Source organism: Tiliqua scincoides, chromosome 12 (assembly GCF_035046505.1).
Source record: "Tiliqua scincoides isolate rTilSci1 chromosome 12, rTilSci1.hap2, whole genome shotgun sequence".
NCBI lineage: Eukaryota > Metazoa > Chordata > Lepidosauria > Squamata > Scincidae > Tiliqua > Tiliqua scincoides.
This window is the reverse complement of record NC_089832.1, coordinates 18749614-18772590: the sequence shown is the minus strand read 5'-3', so window position 1 is coordinate 18772590 and position 22977 is coordinate 18749614. Positions and strand designations below refer to the sequence as shown.

The window sequence follows — 22977 nt, the reverse complement described above, 5'->3', positions numbered from 1 at the left end:
ACGGGAGCCATGGGAAGTCTCCCAGTAAAGAGTTTCCCAGGCCCCCAACAGCTGGTGCAGAACATTCTCCACACACACAGGCTCTTGTGGTCCAGGGATAGCGATCTGCTTTTGGATCCTGAGTGTGTAATACCTGTTGCAACTAGCTACGGATGCCAGAGAGGGAGCTACGCACAGAGTAGGAAGGGAGAGGCAGGGCATCATCCCCCATGTCCTCCTCACCTTGGGGAAGTGCTCTCCTTCTTGGAAACGTTGAGGTGGAAGATGGACGGGGCCAGACACACTGCCAGGTTCCCGGCTGTCATCTGGTTCTCCTCTGCAGAGGCAATGTCGCTGAGGAAGTACAGCAAAGTCTGCAGCACTTCTCGGTTCTCATCTGGCATCAGCATCACAGCTGCCTGGACCGCTTGCAGTCTCTGCTCCTTGGGGACAACTGAAAGGGTGAGAAGACAACAGATCACTGCCAGGGCCGCAGGGTTCCAGACCAGACCCACAAATCCAAAACACAAGTCACTCGGCCACCCAAATCAGTGATGCAAACGTGCCAAGATTTGCTTACTTGGTATACTGGATTCTGCTTCTGCTCATACTTCCCGGGCCACCAAAGCCATCGTCCCACCCCAAAATATCCGGGGCAGTCTTCAGTTCCATCCTGGTTCCTGCAATCTCACTGGGCTTCTTCTGCCCACTTACCTAGCTGTCTAAAAGAGGGCTCCGGTGGCCATCAGGGTTTCTACAGAAAAGGCTCAGGTTCTGCCACGAACTACAACTCAGTTCAGCAGGGCCACTCTTGTCACTGCAGGGGACACTGGTTTGGCCCATGTGCTAGACACAGCCAGAAAACCAGTTGCTGGACTGGAACAAGCAGCATCCCAACAGGGGAGGAAGGGAGAGGCAAAGAAGGGTTGTGAGGCTTCTTTGGCAGGGCTTCGGGGACCTGCAGAGATCTTGAGAACGAGGGCTTGAACACCAATATGCGAATTAAGCAAAGCCAAAAAGTCTGCTGAGTCTACACAGGTCACAGAACTCACTAGCTCAAGCCCTTCTCTACCCGATTAGATGACAAAAGCAGGTGTGCAATGCAATTGTCTGCATGCCTCCTCAGAAGAAAGCCCACCAAGTTCAACAGGGCTCATTGGATTGCAGCCTTGAGACTGGGCTGGGCCACTGAATGGCTGCACTGCTACGAGCACAAGCAGAGCCTCTGTGAGGACCCAACCCTTCCCTGTCTCCTCCACTCACACTGGTAAATCTGCAAGAAGGTCTCGGTGAGCTTGCTGGAGAAGACAGGCTCTGGGAGGTCGCGGAAGTACTGCTTCAGCAGGTCGGCCACATCGTAGGCAGACTGCCCCTCATAGTCGACGTTGTCGGGAGAGACCTCATTCATGCGCCTCAGTGCCTGGATTCGTGACTTCACCCCTGACTTGCGAAAGATGCCAACCTGCCCAGTGACGGGGGAGAAAGAGCAGGTCACACACTCAGGAAGAAGCAGGGTCTGTCGTTGCAAGGACACTCTTGCCACTCCATTCCATAGGAAATGGAAATCCCAGCAATGGCAGATGGGGGGAGGAAGGTCTCACCTGGTCGAGGCACTGGCTGCGGATGTAGCGCATGGCTTGCTGGATGCTCTGGGGCAGGGGCTGCCCCGTCCTCTGAACATTGATGATGGGGGGCACCCCAAAGACCATCTTGTCTCTGTAGTCAGGAGTCTTACTCCTCTTCATGAACTTCGGGACAGTCCTGTCCGAGAAAAAGGGAGTATTAGAGATGCCAGTTAATTTCTTCCACTGTGAAGGAAACCATGCCTAGTGAGGCAGCAGCCTGGAATAGCACCTCCTTCAGGCAGAAGGCAGGGCGGGCCAGCAGGGGGCGCTCCTGCCTTGCACAGACCATGATCTATTCTAGATCAGTGTTTCTCAAGGTTTGTCCTCCACTGGACCACTTCACACGGTCCACCTATTTCAAGTACCACCAGAGGTAACTGGCAATGATGCCGTTGTCAGTTACTTCTGGACCAGGAGGTCAGATGCAACGTGACAAAAACCAGTAGGAGGCTCAGGGTGGATGGCAGGGCTTTTCTGAGTGCACGAAAAGCGCATACTGGAGCTCCGCCTGCCAAGTCAAGCCTCCTACTGCTGCTTGTCGCATTGCGTTGCCCGTCTCGCTGGCAGGCAGTGGGGTTCTGGGGGTCCCACCAAGTACTACCAGTGGTATGAGTACCACTGGTTGAGAAACACTGATCTAGATCAGTGTTTTCCAAACTGTGGATCGGGACCCACCAGTGGGTTGCGAGCCAATTTGTGGGTCATGAAAAGTTTTTGAAACATTAAAAAAAAAATTGCAGGCACCACAGCCCAGTTTGCAGGGGAAAAAAGTTAACTGGCAGGAGATCATCTTCATATCCCCAAATTAAAATGTTACATGTTCCTATTATCTCTGCTATACTACCGCGTTGGCTCGGTCATGTCATGAGAATGGATGACGGCAGGATCCCAAAGGATCTCCTCTATGGAGAACTCGTGCAAGGAAAGCGCCCTACAGGTAGACCACAGCTGCGATACAAGGACATCTGCAAGAGGGATCTGAAGGCCTTAGGAGTGAACCTCAACAGGTGGGAAACCCTGGCCTCTGAGCAGCCCGCTTGGAGCAGGCTGTGCAGCATGGCCTTTCCCAGTTTGAAGAGACACTTGGCCAACAGTCTGAGGCTAAGAGGCAAAGAAGGAAGGCCCATAGCCAGGGAGACAGACCAGGGACAGACTGCACTTGCTCCCAGCGTGGAAGGGATTGTCACTCCCGAATTGGCCTTTTCAGCCACACTAGACGCTGTTCCAGAACCACCTTTCAGAGCGCGATACCAGAGTCTTTCAAGACTGAAGGTTGCCTACTACTACTGGGATCAAGTGTGAACCCAGTTTCAGCCTTTTGTTCGGCCTGCAGGTCCCTGACTGTACATCTTGCTCTTCAGTTCAGCCTTCCAGGTATCATGGAATGACTGTAAAAAGCTTTGGGGAAACCTCCTTGAACGCCACTTCTAGGGAGAGTCTAGCAAATGTCTACACACACATGGTGTATGTAAGGTCTCTAGCAGCCTCAGAAGCACAGGACAATTATTATTATTTATTGATCATTTATTAATTTATTTAATAATAAAATATTTCTTTCTGGATCTCTTTTCTGTCTAGTTGGTCACAACAGATTGTTCTTTTTTAAGGTGGGCCCCAGTGCTGGAAAGCTTGGGAAGCCCCAATCTAGAGAGCAGTGGAGGACACACCTGCTGCTCTCCCAAACTCCCAGGAGTGCTGCTTTGCTTCTCTGGGTGGCTTTTAATAACTTTTTGCTGAAGGGTTTATTGTTTGCATTGTTCGTTTTTTAATTGTTGTAATTATGCATTTATTGTGTTATATCTTTTAATGTGAACCTCCTTGGAAATAGGGATTTTTTTAAAAAAAGATACACAAATTTAACAAATTGAAAAAAATAGATACGTAAATGTATGCAGATTCTGGAAACATCCTGTCGACCAGCAGGGTCTTCCCCCAGAGGTCTGTTCCCCCCCCAGCCCACCTACCCACAAGCTATCCACAACTGGCATGCTCAGGACTTAGCATTGCTTCAGCAGAGCGGAAGGCTGTGAGAAGGGGCTTCTCTCTGCCTAGTGCAGAGCATCCTCCTCTTCCCCCCATCCCCCATCCCCAGAAGCTCACCATGCCCAGGCCTGCTTGTGGGGCACTGAGTACTTCTCCATGATGGCGGTGAGGTGGAGGAGGGAGCACTTCTGGAGGAGGTTGAGCTGCGCGGCCGACTGGCGATTGATTTCCAAGGAGGCTGAGTTCAGGCTGGGCCGGTGGGAGTTCTGGAAGCTGTGCCAGCGAAGTTTCCTAGAAGAAGGGCAGAGACGGTTGACTGGTGACTTCACTCCCACCCAAATTTAACTTGCAAATATTATGACAAGACGTTAAAACACCACTAAAAAGAGGAGGTATAAAAACAAGGCCGTAGGAGGTAACACTGAGATAAACTAGTAAAGGGCTAAAAAATAAAGAAAAAAATCACAGTGAGAGATCCAGGCTGAAAGCACTGCTGAAGGCTTTGGGCAAGCTTTGGGATGCTCAAACTGGCATCCCTGGAACAGAGTTCCACGCAGAGGGGGCACCACCAAGTAATCCCTATGGACATGACAGCCACACACTTGGCCTCAGGGGGCAACTGGGATGCAGTGGAGTGCATCATTCATGGGCCCTTGAGAGATGGGTAGAAAATCACGATGGTGAGAACAACTGAGAGCCCCACTCCCTGCAGTCAGTGACATCATCAACAGGAACGGCTCCCCTCTGCCCAAGTTAGAACATTGGTCCACCTCACCCAACACTGTCGCTGAGCCAGGGACCCACTTCCCAGGGCTCAGAGGGCTGACACCTTTCCCTCAAATTGCCAACTTAGCCTGTTCCCAGTCACATCAGAGACAGCCTTTGAGGCTCTTGGCCTGCCATGGGTGTGCTCTGCACATGCGCACTGGCCTTGCACCCCCCCCTTCACAAGGAGCCCAAAGCAGACAACAAAAGGGTAACAAAAACAACCTAAAACTGGGGTAAAAAGTGGAGGTTCCTGGTCAGCAGAATCTGACTTTCAGATCCAAGAGACTCCAAAGAGCGGAATCCAAATAAAAAGACTAAGCTTGTTGTGTTTGAGAAGAAGGCACAGAAAAAGACTGTGATGTTTTATGCTGAAAGGTGCAGCAAACCAGTAACTCCCACATAGATTCTTCCATCACTAAGATGCAGCAGCTCTTGCACAGAGACCGATCTGGTGTCATCTCTGCACACTGTTTCAACTGCAGCCCACCAGGGGGCCCCAAATATCGCATCTCAATTTTGACATTGTCCTTTCCCGGTCCAAACCACCTTCCTTCGAGCAAGATGGTATTTCCTTTTCCTCGCTGTGTGGCAACAACATCTGCTTTGCGCCACACCAGAACAGACAGGAGGCAATGGTTAAGAATGGATTTTTATGTTCCGCAACATCCTGGCACTCCATACATTATCTGCCATGTCACAGCATGACTATAACATGCTGTCGTAGTCAGGGAAGGCTTCAGCCTGGGAAGGCTTCAGCATGACTATAACATGCAGTCGTGGTCAGGGAAGGCTTCAGCCTTATGGGATCCACAGTGTTTTTCACTAGAGCCTGCAGGTTCCCACAATGAGAACTAAGTCCAAAAATGGTGCCCTGGAGCAGAGCTAATTGCCTTCTGTATCCCATGATCCATACAGGGTTATCTGGGATAACCTGTACATAGAGGGTTCAAACTAAGATCAGAGATTCTAACACAAAGGTCTAAACTGGCCAGCAGAGCTGCACAAAGACCTGATAGAAAGTAAGCAAGGATCCAGTTCACCAGTCTGGGAACACTCCTGGGCCCAGGCTTGCTCCTGGAAGCCAAGCTGGAAGCTGTGGCAAGGAGTGCTTTGAGATGACAAGCTGCACCTGCTGAAATTCCCTCTTCTGTACAATTGTTAAAGGTCCAGGATTCCTAAAGTGGAAAGTTTGCCCACCCCTAGTTTAATGGGATAGAAAGACAGTCCACAAATATTTTGAAGAAATACTCGTATTTTACAAGTGAGGCAGACATGAAAGCAATCAGTGCAAGGCCAGCCTTGGTAAAGAACACTATTTTTACCCACCCTGAAGTTGGAAAGCATGGCTGCTGGCTGACTTACTGCAAATAAATCACCCAGAGTCCTACCAATAGTTTCTGATCTGCCTTGATGTGAGCGACCATTTAACTTAGATTTTGGGTTTCTTGGTAGCCTTAGCTGTCAGCTGACCGTGGGAAGACCCCTAAGGTCTGACTTCTTGGATGCTGCAAAGGCTCCACTGCAAACACTCAACCACTTCTTCCTGCTGTTGGAGACGCGACTGCTCAGTCTTGGTCTCCTTTTGAGCTGAGCTTGTGGTGAGTATTAACCTAGCATAGCCATTTTCAACCACTGTGCCGTGGCACACTGGTGTGCCGCGAGTAGTCCACAGGAATTTGAGGAAAGGTTAATAAACAGGGCTAATGGGAGATGTGAGCCCCCCACTGGCAGCATGGTGTGCCTTGTCAATTGTCAAAAACCTGGTTGTGTGCCTTGACCATTTTAGTGCCTCGTCAGTGTGCCCTGAGATGAAAAATATTGAAAATCACTGACCTAGCAGAAGAAATTTCCTGCAGTTCATGGACACGCATGGACTCTATATACCAGCTCTTTGGAACATCTCACTTGGCCCCCAATGAAGGGTAGCCTTCTGGGCAGCCAAGATACTGACTGCTGCATTAGACGGGAAAATGTGCAACTCAGCACATTGGTGACTGCATCAGTGTCCCTGTACAAACTGACAGCCAGTCAGGCACAATCCTGTTTGCAATGCTCACAAGGTGGAACACATTCATGGATACCTGCAATGCACCCAGTTTTGCTACATGGTGTCTCAATTACACCTGAGACTCTGAGGACCCCCCTCCCCAATAACACCCTCCCACCAACACACTGGTTTCTTTCCCACTATACTGCTGATAAAAATGTAACAATCCATTTGGCAAAACAATTTTTTAAAGATGGTTTATGTGAATGGAACATTTTATGGAACCATCAAGAGAGTTGAAGGGGGGACACGACTAACATGCAAGTCCAAATTCTCCACTGTTAATCTTGCTCCAGTCACCCAGATGATCAGGAGCCTCAAGCTGAAAATAATCAGCCACTTAATGCAAGTCGGCCTGATGGATAGTGAGATAAGTTAAGCCACTGGAAGGCTGAAAAGGCATTCCATGAAATCTGCCATGAATATTACCAGCAATTGAATTTTAAAAGGCTGTTCTGCACAGATGACACCATATCCAACCGGCCTCAGGAAAATCCCCAGAGCAACCATCTTAAGGTTCCTCCGGAACATCAGCATTTGCACAGGAGTGTGCTCTGCGGGTGTCTGCATGTGTGAGTTGGGTCTAAGGCACTGGAGAGAGATGTTCCAGCAACGGCAGGAACATAAGCTAATCAGAAGGTGGAGCCAGGCTGTGAGAGAAGCTGCAAATTGGGGCAAAGGCTCAACATTTTGGAGAAGGGGATAGTTTTTGACTCTCAAGGCCCGGAAAGGTGGTTTCAAGTTCTCCCGGCTCCTACCTGCAAGGTCTGGTGAGCGAGGCTCCCACTCCCGAGTCCCTTCTCTCTCTCATTTCGATGTCTTCGACCTCGTTCAGAGAGTTGGCAGTGCTTTCGAAGTCACTGGTGGAGGTGCCGATGTCGGACACGGACTGCTCCTCGAAGGCCAGGTGGGCTGGTTCTCCTCCGGAGTCCGTCTCCCCTTCCCCCGCATTGTCCCCGTCCAAGTTCAGCCTCACTGCCTTGGACCACAGCTCCACCTTCTGCTGCAGCCCCCACACGTGCTCCAGGATGTCGTCCAGGTTCTCATAAATCACCTCCCTGTCCAGGTCAAAAAGGTCCTCGCTGCTGCCCCTCCGTTCAGGCACGTTGTCGTAGAGGCTGGTGCGGCTGCCCGTGGAACTGCAGGAAAGCTGCCTCTGCCGGTACTCAAAGGTCTGCGGAGAGGGGTCCCCCACACTGCTGCTGCTGCCGATTCCCACCGCTGAAAGACCCAAGGCTTTGCTGCTGCACTTCCAGTTGGACAAGCAGCCCCCACTTTCGAGGGGGCACAAGCTTTCGATGGAGAGCGATTTGGGGAATGTACCAGGCCTGTGGTCCCCAGGTAGGTGGACCAAATAATCCTTCCTGAACGTATCTTGGTAGCCCAGCCCTCTGCCATCCCAGCTGCAGCCTTTGCTCACGGCCGTCTCATAGTCCTCCAGGTAAACCCCACCACGTTTGGGCTGTTTGCTTCCTGCTGACGAGTTAGTCCGATAGCCCGTCGAGAGCAGGTTTTTGTCGCTGTGGATAGAGGATGAGACCTGCTCAGGTGGAGGGCCTGTGGCAGCTTTGGAGTCCCACCACGCCTTGGTTTCTGCCCCATCCTCTTCTCTGGTTTTAGCGGAGACTGGCTTCTCCTTGTCTTTCCTTCTCAGAGACTCGATCCTCCTGAGGAAACTCCGAGTTCTGCGTTTTTTGGGTTTTTCCTTGCTGACCTCATTCAGGGTTGGCTGCTGTCCTGTTGGCGAGTAGTCGCTCAAGCTCTGGAGGGAGTGGGTCAAGGTCGGGGAGTTCTGGGCAGAGGATGCAGCAGGTGGCACAACCACGACAGGAAGAGTCTGGCCAGCGCTGCCCGTACTGGCACTGCTGTGGAGCGATGTGGCCTCCAGGTCAGCACTGAGGTCTGTGAGGATGCTCTCCTGGCTGGACACCTTCCTCATGGCGGAGAGTCTCTCCAGGCTGTGGGAGAGGAAGTCATCGGAGCCGATGCGCGACCATCTTTTGCTGTCCCTCTGGAAGGCCCACCGGTCACTGATTGCACAGAGGTCTTCCTCTTCTGAATCTTCATTCTGAAACCAACACAGGAATCACAAAGTCACTGGACAGCGAGGGAGACTGGTCTATTCATACATGCACCATCACTAGACAAAGGATGAAGTGGGCCCTTTTATCCATGGGCTCAGCACCCACAGATTTCAATATCCACAGGTGCTGAGCCCACAACTGGAAGGCCTCAGAATCTCCTGTGCATGACCGGAGGTGCCTTCTGGTTGTGTCTAGGAGGTCCTGTGTATCTCTCCCCACTGATTTTATTATATGGAGAATCTGTGGGGGGCCCTGGAACAGATTCCTTGTGGACACCAAGGGCTTGTCCATTGTAAACTAATCTGGAATACCATTTGGCAAAACCACCGAAAATGGATTAATTCATCAATATGAGCCATTCAAGGATGGTCAGACCAATTTGCAGAAATCTTTAGAAACAGAAGCCAATTCAGGACATTTCAAATTCATGGTTGTTTTTATAAAGTCAGTCAGTTCTTTAGAGAACAGGCTAAGTTGTACAGTTAGCAAGTTAAAAACCCCAGGTGCAAGGGCCAGATGGAGGAGAGCTGTCTAATGGTCTGCAGTTCTTGCTTCTGTTCCTTCGGCCGTATTGGGAGCTGCGCCATGTTGGGACCAACAGCTTATTCTGCATTTTTTTTGCTTTAGGCCCTTGACGGGAGTCTTGGTTTATGTTTTCAACACTGAATTGGTAATTGGTATTTAAGATGCATAAAGGAAGATTTTGCTTAAGCTCTGTCTGTTACTCAAATATACCAAGCAAAAATACTTGGGGAAAATAACCAAGGAGGTGCTCCCACACTCAACCAAAACTGCAGCTTCTCCGACCACATACAAAGTGCTGCCTGCAACTTTTTAAAAGCCCCGAAACAGTCTGGGCTTCTTGGGTTTTCTGCAGCAATAAGAGATGATTTCAGGAGGGGGGCCTGCTGGGGAATCCTTCTGCCCACTGAAGGAAGCTCTGGAGGTCTTCCCCTGCAAGCTCCAGCCCAGAATCATTTCCAGAGGCTGTGTTTTTTTCAGAGCTGTGACATCTGGTGGCACCACCTTGGCATCTTTTAAAGAGCAGATATGTTGGGGGGGAAAAACACTCTCCCATGTGCAGGCCTATGGCAACCAACCCTGGCCCCTTCTTCTTAGCAACTGTCTGGAACAGATGGACAAGTTGCCCCCTTCCCTGGTTCTTCTCCTCCCAGCCTCCTAGAAGCCCCCCCCCCCTAAGATTTCCTCATTAATTCCTCCTGCCAAGGACTTGCAGAAGGTTAGGAAATCCTCCTTTTACGGCTTCACATTTCATGCAGCAGGCAAGGCTGTCTCAGAACAGCTGCAGCAAATCTTCCAGAAAGGGGGACACTGGTTTTGCCCACTTCCACAACTTCATCCCTAAAGGTCCTTAAAGACCAGCAGTGATCACTCTCTCCCAAATGGGCACCCAAAGCATCCTCCTGGACTCTGGCTTACTGGACAGCGGTGGTGAGCAGACCCTCACAACCCTTGGGACTGGCTGATCCTTGTGCAGTTGTGTGTCTCCGGTCTGTGTCCCAAGAGATCCCACCTGTGAAGACCCCCCCAAGAAGATGTGGACTTGGGAGCTGTGTCCTTCCCCCCCCCCCACCGAAGAACAAAGGGCAAAGAGAAAGGTGCAAGAGAACCACTATGGATTTCACTGTTTCAGTGGGCAGGTGTCGAAATTTTCAACAAGGCTGAAAGCCCCATTCTGGGCTACAATTCAAGGTTAGGACCAGTACAAAAACAGCTGCTCTTCTCTGCAAAAAAAAAAAAAAAGACAGAAGGGATCTGTGACATTCTTTCAAAAGAAAGACTGGGACTCTTGACAGGCCCCATTCATTGTTCGACACATGATCTGTCTGCTTGCACAAACAGCAGCTCTGTCCACACAACCAAACTTGCACTGCTTGCGTACAATGAACACATATGTGGTGGGAGGCAAGAGGCTCTCCCCACTGCCACGTGTGCTCTCCAGTAAGTGGTTGACAGGCACAGTTGCTTGTTTCCTTGTGCCCAGAGAAACAGATTGTGTAGAAAGCTGTCACTCTCTATACGCTGGGATACACACAGATCAAGCACTGGAGTGTGCATAAGACAGGAGGCCAAGCTTTCCACTTCTTGTGCATTCCTTGTATACATAGTTATTGAGCTCTGTTTGGATAAAACAGCTGGAGTGTCTGTATTCCAAGGGTGCCTCAGGCATCACACGGGATCTGTGTTACAGCAAGGGTGGAGGAATGAACCCCCTGGCTCTAAATGTTGCCCCAGAAAAGAAGGCTGGGACAGCCTGCACAGGCCTCTCTGGGCCCCAGGCTGCAGGCCATTGGTGGAAAAGGGGTGGGCAGACAAGGGAGCTTTGGCAGACCCAGAGACTATATGCCAGAGAGCTGTGGGGCAGGGAGGATCCCAAGGGCAAACAGGGGCGGGAGGGGTTTCCAAGTGAGTCTTTGGCACCTCCTTCGTGCTGGGCTCAATTCCTCCCCAGCAAGCTCCTTTGGCCTGTCTTGGTCCATCCCAGAGGCCCTAAACATGCCACAACTTACCTGTTTCCGCTGAAAGTGGACCTCCAGCTTCATCAAGGCACACGAGTTCAGGGTCATGAGCCTCCTGCAAGCAAACAAGAGAGGCCTTTCGTCTGACTTTGTCTTTCTGTTTCAGCTGCAACTGGTTGGGGCAGGTTAAAAATAAGCAGCGCTTGTTTTAGGTCATTGTCAGTTGTCATGAAACAGCTGGGGCTCAATTGCACGCACACACACAGAGCACAGCATGCTCTCCTGAGCCAAATCAGGGAGGCAAGCTGGGACCGGGGGGGGGGGGGTCTAGGCTGGTGTCCCTTCCCCCAGGAACAGGAGCCAACCCCGTGCACCTTGGCGTCTCCAACCAGAAGTTCCAAAACTGCTCAGACGTGCCAGCAACCTGCAGGCTTTCATCTTGGGCCAGCAACTGTTTTCCACGTCCCGAGTCCAGAAAAGTGCTCCCTCCCCCTCTCCCCACAAAACACACTTTAGAAAACATTCCTGGAACTTTAGTTAAGTAGTGGAAAGTTTTACACCTGAGCATGCTTCAATTCTTCAAATCACTGGGTGATTTGTGCCCCACTTCCCTCAGTTTTCACCCTTGTAGCCTGTCAACTGCAAGATGCTGCAAGGACAAGCCAAACTGCTTCCCCAAATCAGCCTCACATGCATCGACACACACTGGCCAACCAGGAACCCTCATCCAGCCTTGGACAGACTACCTTAGATCTCAGAACCACAGAGCTGGAAGATCATCAAGATCAAGCCCCTGCAAATGCAGCCTGCCCACAACTATGACATCCCCAACAGATGCTATCCAGCATCTGAAAGTCCTCCAATGATGGGGAGCCTGCCACCTTCCGAGGCAAGCTGCTCCACTGCTCAGGCACCAGGAAGTTCTCCAAACATTTAAGTGAAATCTCCCTCTCTGTACTTAAAGCCATTTGCACAATTCCGACCCTCCAGAGCAACGGAGAACAAACCCGCTCCCTCTTCCACATGACAGCCCCTCACGCATCTATCGTTATCCCGTCCTCTCTTCACAGTCTCTTCTCCAAACTAAACATGCCCCACTCCTTCAATCTGCCCTCACAGGATCTGTTCTCCAGCCACCCCCATCCTAGTCTCTGTCCTCTGGACCTGCTTCAGTTTGTCAATATCCCTCTCAGACTCCAGCAGCCAGTTCTGGACACAATATTCCAGGTGGGGTCTGATGATGAAAGCAGAACACAGCAGTGCCATTTCCAGTGCAATCTGCATACTGCACCTCTGTTGATGCAGCTGGGAATCGCCTTTGCCTCCACATCATATTGCCTCTACTATTGCCCAGGTCTTGTTCACACCTGTGACTGCTCAGACAGGTATCCCCAGCCTTATATATGTACTTCAGGTATTTCCTACCCAAATGCAGAACTTTACACGTATCCCTGTATTCTCCATCCTGTCAAGATCCCAATATCTCCTAATACCTAATTCCTATCATGACCAATTAGCAGCATAGCCTGGGCAGTGACGTTGTGATGTCACACAATGTCATGATGTCACTTCTGGGTTAGGAGGAGGGTGGTGGCGGCTTTCCAATGTGGCTGCCGCTCCCGGTTCCTTCTCCAGCAGCTTCCGCCCGACTTTCAGCTTCTGCCAAGTTGCTGCAGACCCCTGAAGTCATGAACATGTACATGTTGGGCCTAGGTCAGCATGTGGAGCCTGAACCAAACTAAGTCAGTAACGGAGAAGAGGCTCGCAGTTCCCAGCTGCAGGAATGTGAGTAAACAAACACAAAGATTGCTGGCCAGAAAGGACAGACAACAAGAATTACAACCCATTGGAATGTTTAACACCTCAGTAGACTGAGGGGCGCCTGATCAAGCGGAATGGAATGCAGCCGTGGATCTCCAGTTGGGAGGGGTAAGAACTAGGAGGGCTGGCAACCAGACCTGCTCCGAGAAGGTTCTGTCCTCAAAAGTTTCTGATTGGACAGTCTAAATAAGTATGAAGTCACCTCAGCTCTATTAGCATAAGAAGTATAATAATGAGTGCCCAGGGAGTGTGAGGGGTCCTTCTTGAACAGAGTTTACGTGCAACATCCTGCTCGCTGGAGCTCCATTGTCCACCATGGGCATCTGGCCTCACAGGTAGCCTGGAGCTAAGAGATCTACAAGAGTAATTGACCCAGGTGAGAGAGAGGCATTAATAGAGATAGCTAGCTAGCTTTGTTATTTTATTGCTGATACGCTTCCTAGATGTTTATGCCTCTGGCATTTGCTGCCTTATGTAACCTGATGTACTTAATATACTAAAATCTCTTTTGCCAAGTTTTCATTGTCTGTTGGGGACAAAGGTTCAGAATCCTGCCTAGCTGTTCAGCAAGCTACCAAGTGCTCATTGAGGTCTAGTAACTTGAGGACTGAAGCTTTAATTGGAGAAAGAGCTCAGTGCCTGCAAGGGATAGAGTTAAGCCTAGAGGGTCTCGGCGTCCCTGGACTGAGGCACTGGCACGTACAGGGTGGTGGCAGTACTACTGGACGGGGGGCTTTGAGGGCTTCAGGGTTCGAGAACCAAGAACTCTGAGCACCCCAAACCCCCCTAAGTTGGCGACACCTGAGCACAGAGCTGTGCTTGGAGGTTTGCAGCAGCTCTGCAGAAGCTGAGAGTCAGTTGGGAAGCTGCTCGGCGGTGCCCCCCCTGAAATGACGCCCAGGATACCAGCCCCCACCTGTCTTACTTTAGATATACCACTGCGACCAACAGCCAGCAGCTCGCCCGTCCTTCCTGCAAGTGGTTGCAGAACAGAGTTGTGACTTCCTCACTTGCAAAGGGCCTTGGGGAGGTGGGGTGGGGGGGAATGTCTCACTTGGTTTCCAAAACAAATGCAAGGACAGGAAAAACTCCCGTGTGTGAGGACCGAGGCATCGGCTGTGTCCGTGGACAAGCAGCAGAGTCCCTCCACAGCTGCAGGCGGGAGGCCTCCGCTCCTGCCGAGAGCCACATGACCTGCCTGCCTGCCTGCGAGGAACTGGCCCGGAGCAGCCAAGTTAAACCCCTGTGACATTTAGCTGACAGCGGCTTAAGCGGCTTTTGCTTTTTCCTTTCGCTGAGGTTCTGGAGAGCGGAATAACAGTTCCCTGGAGGAAGCTCGTAATCCAAATGGAAACAAGAGGCAGGCAGGGTGGGCAGGAGAACACGCCTCCAGCGGGGCGTTAAATCCTCAGAACTGCTTTAATTAAAGCTCTGCAGGCCTCCACCAAGGGCACATTGATGCCCACATGTGCCACAGGCACATTTGCCAGATTCCCCCCCCCCCCCCCGTGGCCCCATCCACCAGTCTTAGTCTCCAGCCAATGCTAGCCTAAGTTTGCACTGGGCTGAGAGCAGCTCAAGACTGAACAGGCAATGCGCGGTGAAATCTCCTGCGTTGTTCAGCAGTGGGGCCCGGCATGATTGCCAGTGGCATGCAGTCTCCCTGCTCCTGCCCACACTCAGCAGAACGGAATCTGCATTCCGTGGCATTTATACAGATTGCAGGATCCAGCCATCCTGGAGGCAGAATTTGGCCGGCTTGGAAACATTTATTTGTTTAACCTCAACTAGGTTTGTACCAAACAACGCCAAAAGTTTAGCAAACGGTTTGCCTGAAGAGGCACCACAAAATTCTCCTTGAGAGCAACAACTGGTGGCAACACTACATGAGATGTACATAAGAACATAAGAAGAGCCCCGCTGGATCAGGCCATGGCCCATCTAGTCCAGCTTCCTGTATCTCACAGCGGCCCGCCAAATGCCCCAGGGAGCACGCCAGATAACAAGAGACCTGCAAGGCCTCCTGGGAATTGTAGTTAAGAACATAAGAACAGCCCCACTGGATCAGGCCAGAGGCCCATCTAGTCCAGCTTCCTGTATCTCACAGCGGCCCACCAAATGCCCCAGGGAGCACACCAGATAACAAGAGACCTGCAAGGCCTCCTGGGAATTGTAGTTAAGAACATAAAAACAGCCCCACTGGATCAGGCCAGAGGCCCATCTAGTCCAGCTTCCTGTATCTCACAGCGGCCCACCAAATGCCCCAGGGAGCACACCAGATAACAAGAGACCTGCAAGGCCTCCTGGGAATTGTAGTTAAGAACATAAGAACAGCCCCACTGGATCAGGCCATAGGCCCATCTAGTCCAGCTTCCTGTATCTCACAGCGGCCCACCAAATGCCCCAGGGAGCACACCAGATAACAAGAGACCTGCATCCTGGTGCCCTCCCTTGCATCTGACATAGCCCATTTCTAAAATTAGGAGGTTGCACATACACATCATGGCTTGTAACCCGTAATGGATTTTTCCTCCAGAAACTTGTCCAATCCCCTTTTAAAGGCATCCAGGCCAGATGCCAGATGTATACGTTGCTACCCCGAGCAGGACTCTGGAAGCTGGGTCAGTTCAGAATTAAGACTGCCAAGCATCGTGTACGGCTGGCTTTGGCTGTCCGCTGGGGGCTTCCGCTGCTGAGAGGCCGGTGTTCAGAAGGGTAGGAAGGCAGCAGGTTTGAGGGAAACACTGAAGAAAAGCACTCTCCCAGGGCAGGAAGCAAAGTGACCAAGTGGGTGTGTGGAAACTAGAGCAGCTGTCTTCAGAGCCAGCACACGCTGCTGGAATGTCAGAGGCGCACCCAGCCTGTCACCCTTCTGGAAAGAAGTCAAACGGCCTCACTTTTTGTCCTTTGCTGGCTTCAGCAAAAGTTCAAAAGGGAAGGGGTGGAAGACTGCTGGCCAAATGCAACTGCGCCAGTAAAAAAAATGCTGCATGTGCACATGTTTCTCTGCATGTGTGCACATCACGCACAGACACAGAAGCATTAGTGAGGGAAGAAAAAGCCGGCCTGGGATTCCATGCCTTCCAAGGACTGCACTGCGTTCCCTTCTTTTGCCAATCACATGGTCGTGGGGCTGATGGACCCAAAGCAGCAGTCTAGCCAATGGCTGAGGTGGAAGAATTCCAGGGTACCAGGATAATGGGCAGGGTACCTGTTGCTCCACCTTGATCCATGGGGCAATACAATGGGGGGGGGGGCAAATGTGCAGCTTGCCCTACTACCCATAGTTTTTGTGACAACAGCAGTCTCTTTTCCCAGATCCATCCAAGAACATTGAGACCTGCCCTATACGGGCTGAGGTTCTGCAGAACTGTCCAGGGGGAAGAGGGGTTTGGGTGTGTCTCCCCCTTTTCCTGGTTTCCCAATTACAGCCCCTTCCATTTGCTATACTCCCTTGCAGAGGGACAGGATGCAAGGAGGAGGTGTTCACAATTAACATTTGCCTTGTGCAAAACTGATATGTGATTTGTTTGGAATTTTTTTGTTTGCTTTACCTGCAGAGGGATTTGAGGGAATCCTGGTCCAAGAAGTGATGGTCTTTCTTCACCGAGGCGATGTCAAGAGGGAAGAGTGACTCTGGGGACAAGAACAAGGAGAGGGTAATTAAACGGCTCCTGTTGAGATCTTGCAGGAAGAAGCCACAAACTGTGTGCAATGGGAGATGCAGTCACCACTGCAATCCGAAATGCACTTTGTTGCCACTGCCTGGCAACACCACTCACTGCATTCGCTGTGCCCCTCCTATCACTGGGTGTATTACACAGTTTGTGCTCTCACTACACAAGCTCAGAAGCGAGTGCTTCACACTCTGTAAATTACGACCTTCATTTCAAACAAATCTGTCTTCACACCATTAAGGACTAGAAGCTTGATGTGAGCAAAATCAGTGAGCAATGCTTGATGAAACCCAATTCACCAGGGTGGGCAAAAACAAACAATTAGAAAATGTGGAACTGTAGTAATGAAGCCAGACTTTTGTTCATCTTTATCTCTCTCTGGTCTATAAGCAGGCATAATTCTGTGAGCTTCCTGACCAAAGGTCTTGGCTTATGCTCTTAAATTGAAACAAGGCTTTGTTTGTTGTCAAGATGGGACAAAAAGACAGCTCTGCACCCGAAGGGGGAGGACGACTGTGGATGCCAGCACACCTGCGACCCCTTCCCCAACCTTTCTTCAGCCAAGAGTCAGAAAGGGGGCATGTGCAAACACCCCATGTGTAACTGGAACTCCAGACTGCACAGAGCAGACACACCCATCTCAGGCCTTCAGGTGAACATGCAAAGGACAGAGGGTGAGGCTGGGAGGCATGCAAAGGTCAGGATGGGGCCAGTGGTCTCACCCCCCCCCCCATGCACTGAGTATGCATGTCCTTTTACATGAACAGGGTTGGTGCAAATCAAAGATTAGAACTGCCACAGTTTTCTTAATTTAAAATGTTTTGGTTTAAGTCAGTCTGCTCTGAATTCATGGATCAGGTTATGATGTTGACAAGACCATCTGGGGGGTGGGGCGGGTGGACAGTAGAATTTAAGAGCTCTGAAGTGGGGGCGCCTGTTTCCAGCAGGGAAAAGCAGGATACCAAAAAACCTGAAAGACATTAATCAATTCGTGTCACAGGCAACTTGGTCTGTGTACACAGTCTCTCGCTTCTCAGATTTTCAGAGGACCTCAACACTGCACAGAGGCTGAGAGCAGAGACAATAGTGGAGGTGGGTGGGAAATCCCACAACTATTGTCTCTTCCTGGCTATGTTTATGTCCATCACCACATCTTGGGGCAGCAGATTCCACAGAAGTAAATTATGCACCCAGTGAAAACAAAATATTTCCTGTTGTTTGCAATCGAGGCAAGCATCTGCCCAAGGACGTTTGGGGCTGCTCCCTGGACAGGATGTTCCTTGCGTGAGCTGGCCCTGATCGCATTCTCCACCAAAAGTAGCTCCCCACATTTGCATGTACTTATATATATCCAGCCTGTGTGGCGCAGTGCGGAGAGTGTCAGTGTTGGACCAGGAAAACCCAGATTCAAATCCCTGCTCAGCCACGATGAGCTATCTGAGTGACTTCGGGGCAGTCACTGTCTTTCCCAGTCTAACCTACTTCACAGGGTTGTTGTGAGGGTAAAAAGGAGTGGGGAGGAGACAATTACTCCATCTTGAACTCCCTGGGGGGGGGACGATGGGATAAAAATGCCAAAAATAAATGAGAAATACGTATATGCACAATCCTGTCTCCTAGGAACTGCAAAGAAGAACTAGGGGTTTCGGTTAATGCCTTGGAAAACAGGTATGGGGGCAAGAGATGGGGGTAGGTGTGTAGGGAGGGGACATAAAAGAGCAGCCACTGGGGAGGGGTGAAGAATAGCGTACAAACTCTCCTCTTCGACCCAAGGATCAAAGAACCCCCATCTCCTCCCGCATGAGATCTTAACTGGCACAGTTTTTAAGCTTCCCTTTACATAAGAAGAGCCCCGCTGGATCAGGCCAAATGCCCATCTAGTCCAGCTTCCTGTATCTCACAGCGGCCCACCCAATGCCCCAGGGAGCACACCAGATAACAACAGACCTCATCCTGGTGCCCTCCCCTGCATCTGGCATAGCCCATTTCTAAAATCAGGAGGTTGCACATACACATCATGGCTTGTAACCCGTAATGGATTTTTCCTCCAGAAACTTGTCCAATCCCCTTTTCAAGGCGTCCATGCCAGACGCCATCACCACATCATGTGGCAAGTAGTTCCACAGACCAAACACACGCTGCATAATTTTGTATGTCTCAATCATGTCCCCCCTCAGGCGCCTCTTTTCTAGGCTGAAGAGGCCCAAATGCCGTAGCCTTTCCTCATAAGGAAGGTGCCCCAGCCCAGTAATCATAAGTAGATATATCATAAGTAAGTAATCATAAGTAGATATATCTGGGACATCCCCAAAGTTCTCATTCCAAATCCCCAGGGGCATCCCCAATTTCACCCCAACAGAAAGAGACACCACAAGAAGCACAAATTGGCAGCCCAGAACACTTCCAGCCAGCCTCTCTTTGTGAGCACATGTTGGGAGGGAAGCTAGCGGAAGTGTCCAACTTGAACCACAGTTGGCTGTTGCACCCTGCCTAGAAGGCGAGCTTCCACCTATTGTCCTCACTCCCTGTTCCTCCAGCTAGATTGAGCTCATGCTTCCACTCCTTCCCCACTGCCTGGACTGATGAACTTCACCATGCACTGGTGGTAAACAGAGGCTGACCTAGAGAAGTAACTCTTTGCAAGATCTATTCTGCAAAGGGCATAATGCAAGAACAACAACAACAAAAAATGCAGGGCTACATATACACTGGAATTCTATGTGAGCACAGAAAAGTCAAGGAATGCAGCAGAATTCAGCTCTCCTGATTGCAAAGGTAAGGCTGAACCCATGGTGGCCACATGCAGTGACATCAAAGCAGCTGGAGGAGCTGCAGGAGATTTCCTATGGCCAGAGACAGCCCTGAATACGCTGGTTCCCTTATTTTAAATATTTCATACCCCACACATACAATAAACCAAAGTGGCTCACATCAAAAGCCATAAAAAGGCAACACAGAAATACAGAATAAAACCAAAGTAAATTAGGATCACAGCAAAACAGCAAACAAAAGTTAATATCCTCAACTTAGTAGGAACTTAAAAAAAGAAGCAATTGAGACAGACATGCAGAAAAGGCGCAATAAAGTCAGCTTGGCCCAAATGTCTGTTTAGGGAGGCAGGTTTTTGGTTGGTTTCTGAAAACACAGTGCTTGAGTTATCCCATATTGCTGGTGCCTCTCCTGAGAAGGCCCTGCTCCTAAAGGCACCCGCTCAACTCACAAGCGGAGTGGAGCAGGCACAGAGAGGCAGTCCTTTAGAGCCCCAGATTCCAATACTGTGAAGGTGAGAACCAGCAACGTGAACTGAAGAAAGGGGTAGAAATCCTGAACAATACCTGAGTAATACACTCCCCATTTGATCAACTGCTGTCAGCTTTCTGGGGCACCTCTGACTCCTGCTCTTTGGAGCTGAACCTACTCCTTCCACCCAGCAAGGAAACAGCCTCCTGATGTTTCCATACAGACGTTTGGCCCCAGAACAGTTGAGCCAGGAGGGGGCTCCCCATCACAGAGAGAAGTGCCAAGAACCAAGCTGTTCGTTCCCACATCAGCTTCAAAGCATCCACCGTCAGTCCTAGCTATGCGCCCATTTCACCTCTACTGGAAACTCATCAATCTGGAGAGTCCATCATCTGCTTCAGCCAGCATCTATCGCAGCCCAGCCAGGCATCCTGTGGAATCTCTGGCAAAAGACCGCCCAGAGGGGAAACGTTCAGGAATGCAACACAGCTGATAGCAAAGGCAGGTTCCCCCCCCCCCTCCCAAGCCTGATCAGGGTGGAGGTTTTGTAGGCTGGTCTCATCTTATGGCATGTCTCTGAGCTCCTTGGAGGAAGATGCAATATGAAAATGGTTGACATGTGCTTGGGCACTGGGGAATAACCCAAAAAGAACAGGACAGCAACAGTTTTGGAATGCAAGTCCTTACATAATGCACAACTTGCCTACGTAGCTACAGAAGCCATGAACGTAAAACAAACCTACTGCTAGAGAAATCCATGGGAGTACTATCAGTTGGAGAAGGAGCCTCCATGTTGGTGCATCTCCAGTTAGCAGGTGCTGGGGTCAAAGAACAGAGGCTGGCTATCTCCATCATGACCCGCTTGCGAGCTTCCTGAGGTCATCTGGCTGGGCACAGCTGGAGGCAGAATTCTGGGCTAGGTGGACCTTTGGTCCTGGCCCAGCAGGGGAATTGTTATGTTCTTTTGTTCTAAGACGTTGCCTCAAGGTTCATGGACAGTCCTGACCGACCGCCGAGGTCAATGTTAGCAGGAGATTCTCCACATCAGTCCTAGTGCCAGAGTAAGCGGAGCCTTGCTGCTAGAGACACAATAGCCTCTCACCATGAAGGCAGCTCAGGATATGATCTGACTGGAAGGGGAGCAGGAAAGTCTTCTAGACCTGAATGAGCGCATCCAAAGTTAAAAAAAACAATGCGCAGTTTTCTTGGGGAAGCCACACACGGGCTTCCAAGCCTAGAAACAGCCTCTCCTTGAGAGCACTTCAGTGAACTTGCAACTTCTCCACAGAATGCTGCCAGCATGGGAGAGAGGGGACAGTAGGGACCCTTCTTAAGGCGCTAGTCTGATGGCCTCCCACAGTTTTGTGATCAAGCACATGCTTTGCATGAGAGAGAGATCCCCATCATTTCCACGTACCTTCGTACAGCTGGGCATACTGAGGAAATCCAGCCGCTCGCAGCCAATCACACGCTTTCTTCGCTTCTGTTTCTGAAACACAGCAAGCAAGAGCAGTTGAGAGATGCAGCTGAGGCAAAGAGCAGCAGCCCAGGAGGTGGGGAAAAGATCAACATTTTAACTGGAGACCGGCCCGAGTCTAAACCTTGCCCTGAGATTCCACTGAGCTGCAAAGCCGGAAGAGTCTTCAAGAGCCTCCTTATCCAACACACCCCAGCATTTTGGGAATAAGATTAAATTTCAGGGCTACCCTCACCTCTCTCCAACCGACATTGCAGGGCTATAAAATGCTGACCGAGTGAGTCTTGCTTTCAGAGATCATCCAGACAACTTCACCATTTTATTTCATTTTTTAAAGGACACACATTACTCGATACCTTGTTTTCTAACATAAATTTTCCAACACACCTCAGAGCCTAAGGTGGTTGTGCTGAGAGGAACACAGAGAGCTCCTCTCGCCATCCCAAACACACACAGTCCCTGCTTCAGCAACCTGAGCGATGTGAACAAGCACTTTCAGGACGGGGTCTGGCATCCGGAACAAGCTAAAGCAGGGCACATGCTATTGTAAAAAGCCCAAATTGTTACAGCACTGACAAAACAGCCATATTTATGCACTTGAACATTGCAGGGTCTCTTGCCAGGGTGGTATCCACTCAAGCTACGCCTCAGTGTTCGTATCTGGAGATCTGACTGTGAGCAAATGCTGATTTTTATGCTGACCTGCCACCAGGGTTGGTCCAAGACCTCCCAACAACAGAGGTGCATGTCAAGCGCTTCCCCCTTACCCAAAGCTGTGCCAGCCTCTGCTTCTTCCACTCTCCAATGCTCCAACCCTCTCTCTCCCCCCACTCCAAATCCGTAAAGAGACAAGTAGGCAGTCAAAAATTGCTGCCTGAAGCAATAGTTTCAACTGGCCTTATGGACAGGCCAACCCTGCGTGCCTTGTTGTCCCCTCATGAAGGGGTAGGTCTGTACAGCCATAACCATTCCTTCTATTTTGACGTCAAAAGAATTGCTGGCGTCAAGACAGCAGGCCATCAAGAGAGCATGGAATCAAAAGAATCTCTGCAGACACAGGCAGGGAGGGCCACCACCTTCCTTTCGAGAGGAGCCTTTAAAAACCATGGGCTGTGTTTCCTAAGCAGGCCTGGGATCCTGGTGAACTCTGCTTCACATTGGCAATGGAAATGTGAGCTCAGAACATGACGTTTCCTTCCTTCCCATTATTGCAGAGTCCTGAATGCAGGAAAAGGAGGAAGAATCCGGCCTTTCCTCTGGCCTATTGAAGGAGTTCTATGTCAAATAAATTCTTCAGCCAACCACGGCTGCACCCCCCCCATCCACTGCACTGCACACAAAAAAAAATCAAAGCAAAATTATCAAATTTTGGGCTCACCGGTCCATACACAACAACCTCATGTATAGCAAAAGAATCATGTGCATGTTATATCATCCCTCTACAGTTCATGGGGGAGAGTAACTGTCCCTCTTTCCTCCAGCATGGTGTCTTTTCCAGTGGCTGTTGCTGGTGTCTCTTCTGTTTGGGTTTTTGGGGGGAGGGGAGGGGAGCCCTTTGGGGCCGGGGCCCATTTATTGATTCATTTTACCATGTAAACCACTTTGAGAGCTACATCTAAAAAGTTGCATATATATATTCTTAATGACCCCGAATGCGCATACGGTTCTTTGGATTTTTGGAGAGGCAACCAACAGATGACAGGAGAATTCAAAGGACTTCTAACGTTTACTCGTTTGCAAACGGGACCACCCCCCACACACACACACACACACACACACGTGGAGGACCCCGAAGG

The 22977-nt window shown here is 50.4% G+C and overlaps 1 protein-coding gene across 7 annotated transcripts in view; it reads right to left on the bottom strand.

The window, feature by feature from the left end:
- The window catches only part of STARD8 (StAR related lipid transfer domain containing 8), an 87909-nt gene that overhangs the window by 8051 nt on the left and 56881 nt on the right, over positions 1 to 22977 (bottom strand). For all 7 annotated transcript variants that reach the window (XM_066639910.1, XM_066639908.1, XM_066639914.1 and 4 more), the window contains 8 exons: positions 21122 to 21193; positions 16342 to 16423; positions 11018 to 11081; positions 7161 to 8470; positions 3705 to 3878; positions 1581 to 1740; positions 1243 to 1441; positions 223 to 433 (listed from right to left, as the gene is read on the bottom strand). In XM_066639910.1, the coding sequence (XP_066496007.1) occupies positions 223 to 433; positions 1243 to 1441; positions 1581 to 1740; positions 3705 to 3878; positions 7161 to 8470; positions 11018 to 11081; positions 16342 to 16423; positions 21122 to 21193 (2272 nt within the window). The remainder of the gene's footprint in view (positions 1 to 222; positions 434 to 1242; positions 1442 to 1580; positions 1741 to 3704; positions 3879 to 7160; positions 8471 to 11017; positions 11082 to 16341; positions 16424 to 21121; positions 21194 to 22977) is intronic.